This window comes from Pseudophryne corroboree, chromosome 2 (genome assembly GCF_028390025.1).
Source record: "Pseudophryne corroboree isolate aPseCor3 chromosome 2, aPseCor3.hap2, whole genome shotgun sequence".
Taxonomy (NCBI): domain Eukaryota; kingdom Metazoa; phylum Chordata; class Amphibia; order Anura; family Myobatrachidae; genus Pseudophryne; species Pseudophryne corroboree.
Window position 1 is genome coordinate 5,960,683 of NC_086445.1, and position 19,853 is coordinate 5,980,535.

Genomic DNA, 19,853 nt, shown 5'->3' on the forward strand with positions numbered 1-19,853 from the left:
CGCACAGATGTACACCAGGGAGGGGTGCACAGATGTACAGCAGGGAGGAGCACAGATGTACACCAGGGAGGAGCACACAGATGTACACCAGGGAGGAGCACACAGATGTAAACAAGGGAGGAGCACACAGATGTACACCAGGGAGGGGTGCACAGATGTACAGCAGGGAGGGATGCACAGATGTACACCAGGGAGGAGCACACAGATGTACAGCAGGGAGGGATGCACAGATGTACACCAGGGAGGATTGCACAGATGTACACCTGGGAGGAGCACACAGATGTACACCAGGGAGGAGCACACAGATGTACAGCAGGGAGGAGCACAGATGTACACGAGGGAGGAGCACACAGATGTACACCAGGGAGGAGCAAACAGATGTACACCAGGGAGGAGCACACAGATGTACACCAGGGAGGAGCACACAGATGTACACCAGGGAGGGATGCACAGATGTACACCAGGGAGGAGCGCACAGATGTACACCAGGGAGGAGCACACAGATGTACAGCAGGGAGGGGTGCACAGATGTACAGCAGGGAGGAGCACAGATGTACACCAGGGAGGAGCACACAGATGTACACCAGGGAGGAGCACACAGATGTAAACAAGGGAGGAGCACACAGATGTACACCAGGGAGGGGTGCACAGATGTACAGCAGGGAGGGATGCACAGATGTACACAAGGGAGGAGCACACAGATGTACACCAGGGAGGGGCACACAGATGTACAGCAGGGAGCGATGCACAGATGTACACTAGGGAAGGGTGCACAGATGTACACCAGGGAAGATCACACAGATGTACACCAGGGAGGGGCACACAGATGTACAGTAGGCAGGAGAGCACAGATGTACACCAGGGAGGGGTGCACAGATGTACAGCAGGGAGGGATGCACAGATGTACACAAGGGAGGAGCACACAGATGTACACAAGGGAGGGGCACACAGATGTACAGCAGGGAGGAGAGCACAGATGTACACCAGAGAGGGGCACACAGATGTACACCAGGGAGGGGCACACAGATGTACAGCAGGGAGGGGCACACAGATCATTAATAACGTATGCTATGCTCTGTGGACAGATAATGTTACTACCAGTGCTGACAGGACACACGTCACCTGCAGCTTATTCTTCCTGAAATAAATTGTAACATGTTTTACTCATTAAGTAAATCATAATTATTATACTGTATATCTTGATTATACTAAGTCCAGTTCAGTAGCCTATAGGGCAGGATCTCTGTAGGGAGAAGGCAGCAGGAGACCCCTGGACTGCGCAGTCAGGACCCCTGACATATCTCTCCCAGCCGTGCTATAATGTACATCTCCCCGGCCAGTGGCAGCATCACAGCGCGGTGTGGGTATACATGTACGCTTATTCTACTCCTTGTGTGTCATCACTGCAGGGCGGAGCTCCAGCACTGTACCCAATGGATGTAGGATCTCAGGGGGGCCTGCGCTGTCTGGACAACAACCACACGCACTTTATTCTGGTGGACGATGGGACACACGGACGATGTGGGGTGGAAATTCCAGTGAGAACTCAGCTGGAGGAATTCATCTCTCAGCAAACGATGCAGATAGGAGGTGAGACGGGAAAGTGGTGATATGGTCATCATCATCATCATCATAATAATAGTAATGATGCAGATAGGAGGTGAGACGGGAAAGTGGTGATATGGTCATAATGATAATAATAATAATAATAATAATAATGATAATAATAATAGAAGTGATAGTGATGATGATAATGATAATAATTGTGATGATAATGATATTAATAATAATAATAATAGTGATGATGATGATGATGATGATGATGAAGATAATAATAATAATAATAAAAAAATGGTGATTTTAATAATAATAATAATAATAATAATAATAATAATAATGTGGAATTATCTGTAGACAGAAATGAGAAACTACAGTTTTCATATTAGTGTTTTTATAATGACCATATAGAATACAAAGTAGAGACACCTATAGTGTCTTCATGTGAGAGCGGGAAGACTGACATCACAGAGTGACCCGGCCGCTTCCTGCTCCTGTACTGTATTATCAGACAAGTCCCAGCTCACATGCAGCCTCTTCAGTACATTGGGGTGTAGTAGTGGTTTCATGGAGTTGCGCCTGTTATTCCCACCATGCTCTGCCCTGTGCTTATAGGAAGGGAAATCTTGGGCAGCAGGATGGGAGAGCCAATCAGAGCGGCTGTCAGAGCGGTCAGGGAATCCGCAACACTAATTCACAACTTGAGGACGTTTCTTCTTTGTCAGGTCTGTCAGTTGCATCACTAGAAATGGGGCACAAACCACCTATAGCAACCTGCAGTACCCAGTGGTGCCGAGGGGGGTACTAATTTCCCGGACCCAGATCTGATGGAGGGGCCCAGTGAAGGCCCAGTGGGGGCCTGCTCCCCCTTTCCTGGCAGCAGCAGCTGCAGATCTTCTCCTCAGCCCAGAACATGATGCTGTGTGCTGGGGCCGCAGTGAGGCACTTAAAATAAATGTTTTCAATATATAGTGTAATACTGTCACATGTGATCAAGTGTGGGTGTATATGACAAAGCTTGTACCTGTAGTTCTTCTCAGCTTGCTGCTTGGGCTTCACTAGCTGACCGATACACATTCCACCTCCTCGCAAACAGAAAAGGATGAGGATCCCCAGAGAATAGACACTGCACCGGAAAAGCGGGGCTAAATGAATGTATTAGCGGTACCGGGCTTACCTGCTTGGTAGGTGGAAAAGGGTTAATCAAACAAACTGCAATAGTGTACAAGTACCCTGCAGAGTCATGCACTATGTAACCAATCCTTGGAATACTCTCTTCACAGAAATATTAGCCACACATACTATAAAGCCACCGTTTGCCTATCTCACCATTCAGGTTTAACCTTTGAGAACAATGGGGGTAATTCCAAGTTGATCGCAGCAGGATTTTTGTTAGCAATTGGGCAAAACCATTGTGGTCATTCCGAGTTGTTCGCTCTGTAATTTTCTTCGCATCGCAGCGATTTTCCGCTTAATGCGCATGCGCAATGTTCGCACTGCGACTGCGCCAAGTAAATTTGCTATGCAATTAGGAATATTACTCACGGTTTGTTCATCATTCTGGTGATCGTAATGTGATTGACAGGAAGTGGGTGTTTCTGGGAGGAAACTGGCCGTTTTAGGGGCGTGTGGGAAAAAACGCTGCCGTTTCTGGGAAAAACGCGGGAGTGGCTGGAGAAACGGAGGAGTGTCTGGGCGAACGCTGGGTGTGTTTGTGACGTCAAACCAGGAACGACAAGCACTGAACTGATCGCACTGGCAGAGTAAGTCTCGAGCTACTCAGAAACTGCACAGAGATGTCTTATCGCAATATTGCGAATCTTTCGTTCGCAATTTTAAGATGCTAAGATTCACTGCCAGTAGGCGGCGGCTTAGCATGTGCAATGCTGCTAAAAGCAGCTTGCGAGCGAACAACTCGGAATGAGGGCCCATGTGCACTGCAGGGGAGGCAGATATAACATGTGCAGAGAGAGTTAGATTTGAGTGTGGTGTGTTCAATCTGCAATCTAAATTGCAGTGTAAAAATAAAGCAGCCAGTATTTACCCTGCACAGGAACAAAATAACCCACCCAAATCTAACTCTCTCTGCACATGTTATATCTGCCTCCCCTGCAGTGCACATGGTTTTGCCCAACTGCTAAAAAAATTCCTGCTGCGATCAACTCAGAATTACCCCCAATGTGATCTACTATGCAGGTACCTGCGTCATTTCACTAATGATATCACTGTGATGATACGTACATTTCAGGTGCACAGCACATCACACTGTATATCCCTTACCTGACATCGGGTACCCGATCCCTAACTTACAGGTCTTGTTCAGTAGTCCCACTTCCTTTACCTACGCACAGGATATATATAATATAACTGTGGGTAATTAGAGGCTGCGCTTGAAGCCTATTATGTCCCCGGAGGCAGCGAAACAACAGTTTATGGGGGTCATTCCGAGTTGTTCGCTCGTTATTTTTTTCTTGCAACGGAGCGATTAGTCGCTAATGCGCATGCGCAATGTTCGCAGTGCGACTGCGCCAAGTAAATTTGCTATGCAGTTAGGATTTTTACTCACGGCATTACGAGGTTTTTTCTTCGTTCTGGTGATCGTAATGTGATTGACAGGAAGTGGGTGTTTCTGGGCGGAAACTGGCCGTTTTATGGGAGTGTGTGAAAAAACGCTACCGTTTCTGGGAAAAACGCGGGAGTGGCTGGAGAAACGGAGGAGTTTCTGGGCGAACGCTGGGTGTGTTTGTGACGTCAAACCAGGAACGACAAGCACTGAACTGATCGCAGATGCCGAGTAAGTCTGGAGCTACTCAGAAACTGCACAGAGATGTCTTTTCGCAATATTGCTAATCTTTCGTTCGCAATTTTGATAAGCTAAGATTCACTCCCAGTAGGCGGCGGCTTAGCGTGTGCAAAGCTGCTAAAAGCAGCTTGCGAGCGAACAACTCGGAATGACCCCCTATATGTCAAGTAACAAGCGACTCAGTCCCTCATTAATTCAAGGTAGCATAAGAGTCCAACAGCAGAAGTTCAGCAGATCTTTGGCGTGTAAGCAGCAACTTGTGTTTCCCTGTAAGGACGGCTGGTAATATACAATAACTGGCATAACACTGTGGTAGTGACTTGTTCACTAAGTTCATGCAAGAGTATTGCCCCCTGTGGCTATAAATTAGCTCTGACCGGAATTGGCAAAGTGGGGCGTAGATAGTCTAGCAATTTGGGCACTGTCCCAAGATTACTGGTAGGATGAAGGGGTGACCGTCCTAGCCAGTAGCGGATCTTGCTACAGGCACACAGGATTTTTGCCCAGGGTGCCGCCTTCCGGAGGGCACCGCCGCCATGGCAAGATCCGCTACTATTGGTCAGTGCCCCCGATGCTGTGAAGGAAACTAGACGCTACCCGTCTAGTTTCCCTTCGTGGAGACGACCCTTGCTGTGTGGTGCTCGATGACGTCATCGCGCACGGCACAGCATTGTGGGACTGGCACATAGACGCTAGGGGTCATAATTGACCTCTAGTGTCTATGCTGTGCTATGGGAGAGATGTCATGACGTCTCTCCCATAGATTTGAGGAGCGGCGCTGGCGGAGGTCAGCAGCGGAGGTCAGCAGCGGTCGGGAATCAGGAGCGGGAATAGTAAGTATTAATTTTTTTCTTTTTTTTTGTAAGAGGCGCTACTCAAATGGGGGCATAACTGACCACGCCCCTGTATGAAGCCATGCCCCTATTTTCGCCCGGGGCGCCACAAGGACTAGAATTGGCCCTGGTCCTAGCACGTCACTCACAGTCTCTTTCTCTAGTGGGGTAGATGCTAGCAGGGACAGGCAAGCATTGTAAGAGTTCTGCAACCCTGAGGCTATTACTGGCACTTGGGAAGTAATGGCTGCTGGCTGGGTTACGGGTCCCCTTCCCTGTTCTATTAGCAATTGCAGGGTGCAACCGGAGTTGCGTGCTTACCCCTCCAGACGCTTCCTCCGGACACGATTACTGAGTCCCAGGGCTGATGCACTTGTGCCTCCTTGCTGTGTTGTGCCTCCTTGCTGTGTTGTGCCTCCTTGCTGTGTTGTGCCTCCTTGCTGTGTTGTGCCTCCTTGCTGTGTTGTGCCTCCTTGCTGTGTTGTGGCTCCTGCTCTGCGTGGCTGATGCTTTGGAGACCCGGAAGCAGTTTCCCGGACCTCCCCTATACAGCGGTTCTCAGGGCTGCTTTGTGTCCTCCTCTGGATGTGCGCGCCCCCAGCCCTCTAGCCTTGTCAGGCGTGCTGCACTTTTGGCTGTTCTCTGCGGCAGGACACGGCCCTCTGTCACTGCTGTGTGCCGGCTCTCTCACAGTGCTGGATACTGCTCCACGTCTCCTCTGTGACTGTGACATATACACCGGGCTGCCGCTGAGATCTCCACCAGGCACTCCACAGGCCGCTAGATACTCCTCACCACAGGAGAAAACACTCTCCTCTGCTCACCACGCTAGATCCCTCTCCTCAGCGCCCGCCCTGTGCAGGAGCTATATACACCCTCCTCTACTCCACGTGTCCTCTGTGACTGTGACATATACACCGGGCTGCCGCTGAGACCTCCACCAGGCACTCCACAGGCCGCTAGATACTCCTCACCACAGGAGAAAAGACTCTCCTCTGCTCACCACGCTAGATCCCTCTCCTCAGCGCCCGCCCTGTGCAGGAGCTATATACACCCTCCTCTACTCCACGTGTCCTCTGTGGCTGTGACATATACACCGGGCTGCCGCTGAGATCTCCACCAGGCACTCCACAACATGACCCTCTCCAGGAGGACACAATGCTCTTCTCCTGCTCTTCCCTCTTACTGTATGATTACCATCACCTGTGCTGTACCCTAATACTGACCCAGTGCTCATACCTATGTCATACCTCCCAACATGACCTCTCCAGGAGGACACAATGCTCTGCTCCTGCTCTTCCCTCTTACTGTATGATTACCATCACCTGTGCTGTACCCTAGTACTGACCCAGTGCTCATACCTATATCATACCTCCCAACATGACCTCTCCAGGAGGACACAGTGCTCTGCTACTGCACTTCCCTCTTACTGTATGATTACCATCACCTGTACTGTACCCTAATACTGACCCAGTGCTCATACCTATGTCATACCTCCAAACATGACCTCTCCAGGAGGACACAATGCTCTGCTCCTGCTCTTCCCTCTTACTGTATGATTACCATCACCTGTGCTGTACCCTAATACTGACCCAGTGCTCATACCTATGTCATTCCTCCCAACATGACCCTCTCCAGGAGGACACAATGCTCTGCTCCTGCTCCTCCTTCTTACTGTATGATTACCATCACCTGTGCTGTACCCTAATACTGACCCAGTGCTCATACCTATGTCATACATCCCAACATGACCTCTCCAGGAGGACACAATGCTCTGCTCCTGCTCTTCCCTCTTACTGTATGATTACCATCACCTGTGCTGTACCCTAATACTGACCCAGTGCTCATACCTATGTCATACCTCCCAACATGACCTCTCCAGGAGGACACAATGCTCTGCTCCTGCTCTTCCCTCTTACTGTATGATTACCATCACCTGTGCTGTACCCTAATACTGACCCAGTGCTCATACCTATGTCATACCTCCCAACATGACCTCTCCAGGAGGACACAATGCTCTGCTCCTGCTCTTCCCTCTTACTGTATGATTACCATCACCTGTGCTGTACCCTAATACTGACCAAGTGCTCATACCTATGTCATACCTCCCAACATGACCTCTCCAGGAGGACACAATGCTCTGCTCCTGCTCTTCCCTCTTACTGTATGATTACCATCACCTGTGCTGTACCCTAATACTGACCCAGTGCTCATACCTATGTCATACCTCCCAACATGACCTCTCCAGGAGGACACAATGCTCTGCTCCTGCACTTCCCTCTTACTGTATGATTACCATCACCTGTGCTGTACCCTAATACTGACCAAGTGCTCATACCTATGTCATACCTCCCAACATGACCTCTCCAGGAGGACACAATGCTCTGCTCCTGCTCTTCCCTCTTACTGTATGATTACCATCACCTGTGCTGTACCCTAATACTGACCCAGTGCTCATACCTATGTCATACCTCCCAACATGACCTCTCCAGGAGGACACAATAGTCTGCTCCTGCTCTTCCTGTATAATTACCATCACCTGTGCTGTTCCCTAATACTGACCCAGGGCTCATACCTATGTCATACCTCCCAACATGACCTCTCCAGGAGGACACAATGCTCTGCTCCTGCTATTCCCTCTTACTGTATGATTACCATCACCTGTGCTGTACCCTAATACTGACCCAGTGCTCATACCTATGTCATACCTCCCAACATGACCCTCTCCAGGAGGACACAATGCTCTGCTCCTGCTCTTACTGTATGATTTCCATCACCGGTGCTATTCCTTAATACTGACCCAGTGCTCATACCTATGTCATACCTCCCAACATGACCTCTCCAGGAGGACACAATGCTCTGCTCCTGCTCTTCCCTCTTACTGTATGATTACCATCACCTGTGCTGTACCCTAATACTGACCCAGTGCCCATACCCATGTCATACCCCCCAACATGACCTCTCCAGGAGGACACAATGCTCTGCTCCTGGTCTTCCCTCTTACTGTATGATTACCATCACCTGTGCTGTACCCTAATACTGACCCAGTGCTCATACCTATGTCATACCTCCCAACATGACCTCTCCAGGAGGACACAATGCTCTGCTCCTGCTCTTACTGTATGATTTCCATCACCGGTGCTATTCCTTAATACTGACCCAGTGCTCATACCTATGTCATACCTCCCAACATGACCCTCTCCAGGAGGACACAATGCTCTGCTCCTGCTCTTCCCTCTTACTGTATTATTACCATCACCTGTGCTGTACCCCAATACTGACCCAGTGCTCATACCTATGTCATACCTCCCAACATGACCCTCTCCAGGAGGACACAATGCTCTGCTCCTGCTCTTCCCTCTTACTGTAGGATTACCATCACCTGTGCTGTACCCTAATACTGACCCAGTGCTCATACCTATGTCATACCTCCCAACATAACCTCTCCAGGAGGACACAATGCTCTGCTCCTGCTCTTCCCTCTTACTGTATGATTACCATCACCTGTGCTGTACCCTAATACTGACCCAGTGCTCATACCTATGTCATACCTCCCAACATGACCTCTCCAGGAGGACACAATGCCCTGCTCCTGCTCTTCCCTCTTACTGTATGATTACCATCACCTGTGCTGTATCCTAATACTGACCCAGTGCTCATATCTATGTCATACCTCCCAACATGACCCTCTCTAGGAGGACACAATGCTCTGCTCTTCCCTCTTACTGTATGATTACCATCACCTGTGCTGTACCCTAATACTGACCCAGTGCTCATACCTATGTCATACCTCCCAACATGACCTCTCCAGGAGGACACAATGCTCTGCTCCTGCACTTCCCTCTTACTGTATGATTACCATCACCTGTGCTGTACCCTAATACTAACCCAGTGCTCATACGTATGTCATACCTCCCAACATGACCTCTCCAGGAGGACACAATGATCTGCTCCTGCTCTTCCCTCTTACTGTATGATTACCATCACCTGTGCTGTACCCTAATACTGACCCAGTGCTCATACCTATGTCATACCTCCCAACATGTCCTCTCCAGGAGGACACAATGCTCTGCTCCTGCTCTTCCCTCTTACTGTATGATTACCATCACCTGTGCTGTACCCTAATACTGACCCAGTGCTCATACCTATGTCATACCTCCCAACATGACCTCTCCAGGAGGACACAATGCTCTGCTTCTGCTCTTCCCTCTTACTGTATGATCATCATCACCTGTGCTGTACCCTAATACTGACCCAGTGCTCATACCTATGTCATACCTCCCAACATGACCTCTCCAGGAGGACACAATGCTCTGCTCCTGCTCTTCCCTCTTACTGTGTGATTGCCATCACCTGTGCTGTACCCTAATACTGACCCAGTGCTCATACCTATGTCTACCTCCCAACATGAACCTCTCCAAGAGGACACAATGCTCTGCTCCTGCACTTCCCTCTTACTGTATGATTACCATCACCTGTGCTGTACCCTAATACTGACCCAGTGCTCATACCTATGTCATACCTCCCAACATGACCGTCTCCAGGAGGACACAATGCTCTGCTCCTGCTCTTCCCTCTTACTGTGTGATTACCATCACCTGTGCTGTACCCTAATACTGACCCAGTGCTCATACCTATGTCATACCTCCCAACATGAACCTCTCCAGGAGGACACAATGCTCTGCTCCTGCACTTCCCTCTTACTGTATGATTACCATCACCTGTGCTGTACCCTAATGCTGACCCAGTGCTCATACCTATGTCATACCTCCCAACATGACCGTCTCCAGGAGGACACAATGCTCTGCTCCTGCTCTTCCCTCTTACTGTGTGATTACCATCACCTGTGCTGTACCCTAATACTGACCCAGTGCTCATGTCTATGTCATACCTCCCAATATGACATTCTCCAGGAGGACACAATAGTCTGCTCCTGCACTTCCCTCTTACTGTATGATTACCATCACCTGTGCTGTACCCTAATGCTGACCCAGTGCTCATACCTATGTCATACCTCCCAACATGACCTCTCCATGAGGACACAATGCTCTGCTCCTGCTCTTCCCTCTTACTGTGTGATTACCATCACCTGTGCTGTACCCTAATACTATCCCAGTGCTCATACCTATGTCATACCTCCCAATTTGACCCTCTCCAGGAGGACACAATGCTCTGCTCCTGCACTTCCCTCTTTCTGTATGATTATCATCACCTGTGGTGTACCCTATTACTGACCCAGTGCTCATACCTATGTCATACCTCCGAACATGAACTCTCCAGGAGGACACAATGCTCTGCTCCTGCTCTTCCCTCTTACTGTATGATTACCATCACCTGTGCTGTACCCTAATACTGACCCAGTGCTCATACCTATGTCATAACTCCCAACATGACCTCTCCAGGAGGACACAATGCTCTGCTCCTGCTCTTCTCTCTTACTGTATGATTACCATCACCTGTGCTGTACCCTAATACTGACCCAGTGCTCATACCTATGTCATACCTCCCAACATGACCCTCTCCAGGAGGACACAATGCTCTGCTCCTGCTCTTCCCTCTTACTGTATGATTACCATCACGTGTGCTGTATCCTAATACTGACCCAGTGCTCATACCTATGTCATACCTTCCAACATGACCTATCCAGGATACAATGCTCTGCTCCTGCACTTCCCTCTTACTGTATGATTACCATCACCTGTGCTGCACCCTAATACTGACCCAGTGCTCCTACCTATGTCATACCTCCCAACATGACATTCTCTAGAAGGACACAATGCTCTGCTCCTGCTCTTCCCTCTTACTGTATGATTACCATCACCTGTGCTGTACCCTAATACTAACCCAGTGCTCATACCTATGTCATACCTCCCAACATGACCCTCTCCAGGAGGACACAATGCTCTGCTCCTGCTCTTCCCTCTTACTGTATGACTACCATCACCTGTGCTGTACCCTAATACTGACCCAGTGCTCATACCTATGTCATACCTCCCAACATGACCTCTCCAGGAAGAAACAATGCTCTACTCCTGCTCTTCCCTCTTACTGTATGATTACCATCACCTGTGCTGTACCCTAATACTGACCCAGTGCTCATACCTATGTCATACCTCCCAACATGACCCTCTCCAGGAGGACACAATGCTGTGCTCCTGTACGTCCCTCTTTCTGTATGATTACCATCACCTGTGCTGTACCCTAATACTGACCCAGTGCTCATACCTATGTCATACCTCCCAACATGACCCTCTCCAGGAGGACACAATGCTCTGCTCCTGCTCTTCCCTCTTACTGTATGATTACCATCACCTGTGCTGTACCCTAATACTGACCAAGTGCTCATACCTATGTCATACCTCCCAACATGACCTCTCCAGGAGGACACAATGCTCTGCTCCTGCTCTTCCCTCTTACTGTATGATTACCATCACCTGTGCTGTACCCTAATACTGACCCAGTGCTCATACCTATGTCATACCTCCCAACATGACCTCTCCAGGAGGACACAATGCTCTGCTCCTGCACTTCCCTCTTACTGTATGATTACCATCACCTGTGCTGTACCCTAATACTGACCAAGTGCTCATACCTATGTCATACCTCCCAACATGACCTCTCCAGGAGGACACAATGCTCTGCTCCTGCTCTTCCCTCTTACTGTATGATTACCATCACCTGTGCTGTACCCTAATACTGACCCAGTGCTCATACCTATGTCATACCTCCCAACATGACCTCTCCAGGAGGACACAATAGTCTGCTCCTGCTCTTCCTGTATAATTACCATCACCTGTGCTGTTCCCTAATACTGACCCAGGGCTCATACCTATGTCATACCTCCCAACATGACCTCTCCAGGAGGACACAATGCTCTGCTCCTGCTATTCCCTCTTACTGTATGATTACCATCACCTGTGCTGTACCCTAATACTGACCCAGTGCTCATACCTATGTCATACCTCCCAACATGACCCTCTCCAGGAGGACACAATGCTCTGCTCCTGCTCTTACTGTATGATTTCCATCACCGGTGCTATTCCTTAATACTGACCCAGTGCTCATACCTATGTCATACCTCCCAACATGACCTCTCCAGGAGGACACAATGCTCTGCTCCTGCTCTTCCCTCTTACTGTATGATTACCATCACCTGTGCTGTACCCTAATACTGACCCAGTGCCCATACCCATGTCATACCCCCCAACATGACCTCTCCAGGAGGACACAATGCTCTGCTCCTGGTCTTCCCTCTTACTGTATGATTACCATCACCTGTGCTGTACCCTAATACTGACCCAGTGCTCATACCTATGTCATACCTCCCAACATGACCTCTCCAGGAGGACACAATGCTCTGCTCCTGCTCTTACTGTATGATTTCCATCACCGGTGCTATTCCTTAATACTGACCCAGTGCTCATACCTATGTCATACCTCCCAACATGACCCTCTCCAGGAGGACACAATGCTCTGCTCCTGCTCTTCCCTCTTACTGTATTATTACCATCACCTGTGCTGTACCCCAATACTGACCCAGTGCTCATACCTATGTCATACCTCCCAACATGACCCTCTCCAGGAGGACACAATGCTCTGCTCCTGCTCTTCCCTCTTACTGTAGGATTACCATCACCTGTGCTGTACCCTAATACTGACCCAGTGCTCATACCTATGTCATACCTCCCAACATAACCTCTCCAGGAGGACACAATGCTCTGCTCCTGCTCTTCCCTCTTACTGTATGATTACCATCACCTGTGCTGTACCCTAATACTGACCCAGTGCTCATACCTATGTCATACCTCCCAACATGACCTCTCCAGGAGGACACAATGCCCTGCTCCTGCTCTTCCCTCTTACTGTATGATTACCATCACCTGTGCTGTATCCTAATACTGACCCAGTGCTCATATCTATGTCATACCTCCCAACATGACCCTCTCTAGGAGGACACAATGCTCTGCTCTTCCCTCTTACTGTATGATTACCATCACCTGTGCTGTACCCTAATACTGACCCAGTGCTCATACCTATGTCATACCTCCCAACATGACCTCTCCAGGAGGACACAATGCTCTGCTCCTGCACTTCCCTCTTACTGTATGATTACCATCACCTGTGCTGTACCCTAATACTAACCCAGTGCTCATACGTATGTCATACCTCCCAACATGACCTCTCCAGGAGGACACAATGATCTGCTCCTGCTCTTCCCTCTTACTGTATGATTACCATCACCTGTGCTGTACCCTAATACTGACCCAGTGCTCATACCTATGTCATACCTCCCAACATGTCCTCTCCAGGAGGACACAATGCTCTGCTCCTGCTCTTCCCTCTTACTGTATGATTACCATCACCTGTGCTGTACCCTAATACTGACCCAGTGCTCATACCTATGTCATACCTCCCAACATGACCTCTCCAGGAGGACACAATGCTCTGCTTCTGCTCTTCCCTCTTACTGTATGATCATCATCACCTGTGCTGTACCCTAATACTGACCCAGTGCTCATACCTATGTCATACCTCCCAACATGACCTCTCCAGGAGGACACAATGCTCTGCTCCTGCTCTTCCCTCTTACTGTGTGATTGCCATCACCTGTGCTGTACCCTAATACTGACCCAGTGCTCATACCTATGTCTACCTCCCAACATGAACCTCTCCAAGAGGACACAATGCTCTGCTCCTGCACTTCCCTCTTACTGTATGATTACCATCACCTGTGCTGTACCCTAATACTGACCCAGTGCTCATACCTATGTCATACCTCCCAACATGACCGTCTCCAGGAGGACACAATGCTCTGCTCCTGCTCTTCCCTCTTACTGTGTGATTACCATCACCTGTGCTGTACCCTAATACTGACCCAGTGCTCATACCTATGTCATACCTCCCAACATGAACCTCTCCAGGAGGACACAATGCTCTGCTCCTGCACTTCCCTCTTACTGTATGATTACCATCACCTGTGCTGTACCCTAATGCTGACCCAGTGCTCATACCTATGTCATACCTCCCAACATGACCGTCTCCAGGAGGACACAATGCTCTGCTCCTGCTCTTCCCTCTTACTGTGTGATTACCATCACCTGTGCTGTACCCTAATACTGACCCAGTGCTCATGTCTATGTCATACCTCCCAATATGACATTCTCCAGGAGGACACAATAGTCTGCTCCTGCACTTCCCTCTTACTGTATGATTACCATCACCTGTGCTGTACCCTAATGCTGACCCAGTGCTCATACCTATGTCATACCTCCCAACATGACCTCTCCATGAGGACACAATGCTCTGCTCCTGCTCTTCCCTCTTACTGTGTGATTACCATCACCTGGGCTGTACCCTAATACTATCCCAGTGCTCATACCTATGTCATACCTCCCAATTTGACCCTCTCCAGGAGGACACAATGCTCTGCTCCTGCACTTCCCTCTTTCTGTATGATTATCATCACCTGTGGTGTACCCTATTACTGACCCTGTGCTCATACCTATGTCATACCTCCGAACATGAACTCTCCAGGAGGACACAATGCTCTGCTCCTGCTCTTCCCTCTTACTGTATGATTACCATCACCTGTGCTGTACCCTAATACTGACCCAGTGCTCATACCTATGTCATAACTCCCAACATGACCTCTCCAGGAGGACACAATGCTCTGCTCCTGCTCTTCTCTCTTACTGTATGATTACCATCACCTGTGCTGTACCCTAATACTGACCCAGTGCTCATACCTATGTCATACCTCCCAACATGACCCTCTCCAGGAGGACACAATGCTCTGCTCCTGCTCTTCCCTCTTACTGTATGATTACCATCACGTGTGCTGTATCCTAATACTGACCCAGTGCTCATACCTATGTCATACCTTCCAACATGACCTATCCAGGATACAATGCTCTGCTCCTGCACTTCCCTCTTACTGTATGATTACCATCACCTGTGCTGCACCCTAATACTGACCCAGTGCTCCTACCTATGTCATACCTCCCAACATGACATTCTCTAGAAGGACACAATGCTCTGCTCCTGCTCTTCCCTCTTACTGTATGATTACCATCACCTGTGCTGTACCCTAATACTAACCCAGTGCTCATACCTATGTCATACCTCCCAACATGACCTCTCCAGGAGGACACAATGATCTGCTCCTGATCTTCCCTCTTACTGTATGATTACCATCACCTGTGCTGTACCCTAATACTGACCCAGTGCTCATACCTATGTCATACCTCCCAACATTAAACTCTCCAGGAGGGACACAATTCTCTGCTCCTGCTCTTACCTCTTGCTGTATGATTTCCATCACCTGTGCTTTACCCTAATACTGACCCAGTGCTCATACCTATGTCATAAATTCCAACATGACCCTCTCCAGGAGGACACAATGCTCTACTCCTGCTCTTCCCTCTTACTGTATGATTACCATCACCTGTGCTGTACCCTAATACTGACCCAGTGCTCATACCTATGTCATACCTCCCAACATGACCCTCTCCAGGAGGACACAATGCTGTGCTCCTGTACGTCCCTCTTTCTGTATGATTACCATCACCTGTGCTGTACCCTAATACTGACCCAGTGCTCATACCTATGTCATACCTCCCAACATGACCCTCTCCAGGAGGACACAATGCTCTGCTCCTGCTCTTCCCTCTTACTGTATGATTACCATCACCTGTGCTGTACCCTAATACTGACCCAGTGCTCATACCTATGTCATACCTCCCAACATGACCTCTCCAGGAGGACACAATGCTCTGCTCCTGCACTTCCCTCTTACTGTATGATTACTATCACCTGTGCTGTACCCTAATACTGACCCAGTGCTCATACCTATGTCATACCTTCCAACATGTCCTCTCCAGGAGGACACAATGCTCTGCTCCTGCACTTCCCTCTAACTGTATGATTACCATCACCTGTGCTGTACCCTAATACTGACCCAGTGCTCATACCTATGTCATACCTCCCAACATGACCTCTCCAGGAGGACACAATGCTCTGCTCCTGCACTTCCCTCTTACTGTATGATTACCATCACCTGTGCTGTACTCTAATACTGACCCAGTGCTCATAACTATGTCATACCTCCCAACATGACCTCTCCAGGAGGACACAATGCTCTGCTCCTGCTCTTCCCTCTTACTGTATGATTACCATCACCTGTGCTGTACCCTAATACTGACCCAGTGCTCATACCTATGTCATACCTCCCAACATGACCTCTCCAGCAGTGATACGATGCTCTGCTCCTGGACTTTTTTCTTTAGTTATGAATGCCAGCAGCTGTGTTGAAAAGGTTAATGGATAAGAAAGGTATTTCACCACAGGTGATGGCAATATTAAATTAAGAGAAAAATCCAGGAGCAGAGCATTGTATCCCTGCTGGAGAGGTCATGTTGGGAGGTATGGAGCACTGGTGGTCATTCCGAGTTGTTCGCTCGTTATTTTTTTTTCGCAACGTAGCGATTAGTCGCTAATGCGCATGCGCAATGTCCGCAGTGCAACTGCGCCAAGTAAATTTGCTATGCAGTTAGGTATTTTACTCACGGCATTACAAGGTTTTTTTCTTCGTTCTGGTGATCGTAATGTGATTGACAGGAAGTGGGTGTTTCTGGGCGGAAACTGTCCATTTTATTGGTGTGTGCGAAAAAACGCTACTGTTTCTGGGAAAAACGCGGGAGTGGCTGGAGAAACGGAGGAGTGTCTGGGCGAACGCTGGGTGTGTTTGTGACGTCAAACCAGGAACGAAACTGACTGAACTGATCGCAGATGCCGAGTAAGTGTGGAGCTACTCAGAAACTGCTAAGAAGTGTCTATTCGCAATTCTGCTAAGCTAAGATTCACTCCCAGTAGGCGGCGGCTTAGCGTGTGCAAAACTACTAAAAGCAGCTTGCGAGCAAACAACTCGGAATGAGGGCCACTGAACGGAGCAGCCAGGCACCTAACATATTCTATCTATGCAGCTACTAGCAGTAATCTGTCCAGCATCAGAATACCAAGCATACGATTACTGTAGCTGAATATTATATAATGCCTCTGATCATTCTGTGTTATAACACAGGGAAGTTATTGGAGTATCAACCAGTACTCACATATAACAACAATTATATACAACGCTTCAGTAACACACTCTGAGAACAGTAGAAAAGTGTGCTGCTAAGTGCTGATACATAGACTGGACACTCACTACTGCCCATGGGTGCTGGTACATAGACTGGTCACTCACTACTGCCCATGGTTGCTGGTACATAGACTGGACACTCACTACTGCCCATGGGTGCTGGTACATAGACTGATCACTCACTACTGCCCATGGGTGCTGGTACATAGACTGGTCACTCACTACTGCCCATGGGTGCTGGTACATAGACTGGTCACTCACTACTGCCCATGGGTGCTGGTACATAGACTGGTCACTCCCTACTGTCCATGGGCACTGGTACATAGACTGGTCACTCACTACTGCCCATGGGCACTGGTACATAGACTGGTCACTCACTACTGCCCATGGGTGCTGGTACATAGACTGGTCACTCACTACTGCCCATGGGTTCTGGTACATAGACTTGTCACTCACTACTGCCCATGGGTGCTGGTACATAGACTGGTCACTCACTACTGCCCATGGGTGCTGGTACATAGACTGGTCACTCCCTACTGTCCATGGGCACTGGTACATAGACTGGTCACTCACTACTGCCCATGGGCACTGGGACATAGACTGGTCACTCACTACTGTCCATGGGTGCTGGTACATAGACTGGTCACTCACTACTGCCCATCCATGGGCGGCTGGTAAATAGACTGGTCACTCACTACTGCCCATGGGTGCTGGAACATAGACTGGTCACTCACTACTGCCCATGGGTGCTGGTACATAGACTGGTCACTCACTACTGCCCATGGGTGCTGGTACACAGACTGGTCACTCACTACTGCCATGGGCACTGGTACATAGACTGGTCACTCACTACTGCCCATGGGTGCTGGTACATAGACTGGTCACTCACTACTGCCCATGGGTGCTGGTACATAGACTGGTCACTCACTACTGCCCATGGGTGCTGGTACATAGACTAGTCACTCCCTACTGTCCATGGGCACTGGTACATAGACTGGTCACTCACTACTGCCCATGGGCACTGGTACATAGACTGGTCACTCACTACTGCCCATGGGCGCTGGTACATAGACTGGTCACTCACTACTGCCCATGGGTGCTGGTACATAGACTGGTCACTCACTACTGCCCATGGGTGCTGGTACATAGACTGGTCACTCACTACTGCCCATGGGTGCTGGTACATAGACTGGTCACTCCCTACTGTCCATGGGCACTGGTACATAGACTGGTCACTCACTACTGCCCATGGGCACTGGGACATAGACTGGTCACTCACTACTGCCCATGGGCACTGGTACATAGACTGGTCACTCACTACTGCCCATCCATGGGCGGCTGGTAAATAGACTGATCACTCACTACTGCCCATGGGTGCTGGAACATAGACTGGTCACTCACTACTGCCCATGGGTGCTGGTACATAGACTGGTCACTCCCTACTGTCCATGGGCACTGGTACATAGACTGGTCACTTGCTACTGCCCATGGGTGCTGGTACATAGACTGGTCACTCCCTACTGTCCATGGGCACTGGTACATAGACTGGTCACTCACTACTGCCCATGGGTGCTGGTACATAGACTGGTCACTCACTACTGCCCATGGGTGCTGGTACATAGACTGGTCACTCACTACTGCCCATGGGTGCTGGTACATAGACTGGTCACTCACTACTTCCTATGGATGCTGATACATAGACTGGTCACTCCCTACTGTCCATGGGCACTGGTACATAGACTGGTCACTCACTACTGCCCATGGGTGATGGTACATAGACTGGTCACTCACTACTGCCCATGGGTGCTGGTACATAGACTGGTCACTCACTACTTCCCATGGATGCTGATACATAGACTGGTCACTCCCTACTGTCCATGGGCACTGGTACATAGACTGGTCACTCACTACTGCCCATGGGTGCTGGTACATAGACTGGTCACTCACTACTGCCCATGGGTGCTGGTACATAGACTGGTCACTCACTACTGCCCATGGGCGCTGGTACATAGACTGGTCACTCACTACTGCCCATGGGTGCTGGTACATAGACTGGTCACTCACTACTGCCCATGGGTGCTGGTACATAGACTGGTCACTCACTACTGCCCATGGGTGCTGGTACATAGACTGGTCACTCCCTACTGTCCATGGGCACTGGTACATAGACTGGTCACTCACTACTGCCCATGGGCACTGGGACATAGACTGGTCACTCACTACTGTCCATGGGTGCTGGTACATAGACTGGTCACTCACTACTGCCCATCCATGGGCGGCTGGTAAATAGACTGGTCACTCACTACTGCCCATGGGTGCTGGAACATAGACTGGTCACTCACTACTGCCCATGGGTGCTGGTACATAGACTGGTCACTCCCTACTGTCCATGGGCACTGGTACATAGACTGGTCACTTGCTACTGCCCATGGGTGCTGGTACATAGACTGGTCACTCCCTACTGTCCATGGGCACTGGTACATAGACTGGTCACTCACTACTGCCCATGGGTGCTGGTACA

At 49.4% G+C, this 19,853-nt stretch overlaps 1 protein-coding gene across 1 annotated transcript in view; it reads left to right on the forward strand.

Moving 5' to 3' along the window:
* The first annotated feature begins 1,433 nt into the window (after positions 1-1,433).
* The window catches only part of LOC134988777 (transient receptor potential cation channel subfamily M member 2-like), a 448,705-nt gene continuing 430,285 nt past the window's right edge, over positions 1,434-19,853 (forward strand). The window contains exons 1-2 of the mRNA XM_063950574.1: positions 1,434-1,590; positions 2,173-2,282. Of these exons, the coding sequence (XP_063806644.1) occupies positions 1,434-1,590; positions 2,173-2,282 (267 nt within the window). The remainder of the gene's footprint in view (positions 1,591-2,172; positions 2,283-19,853) is intronic.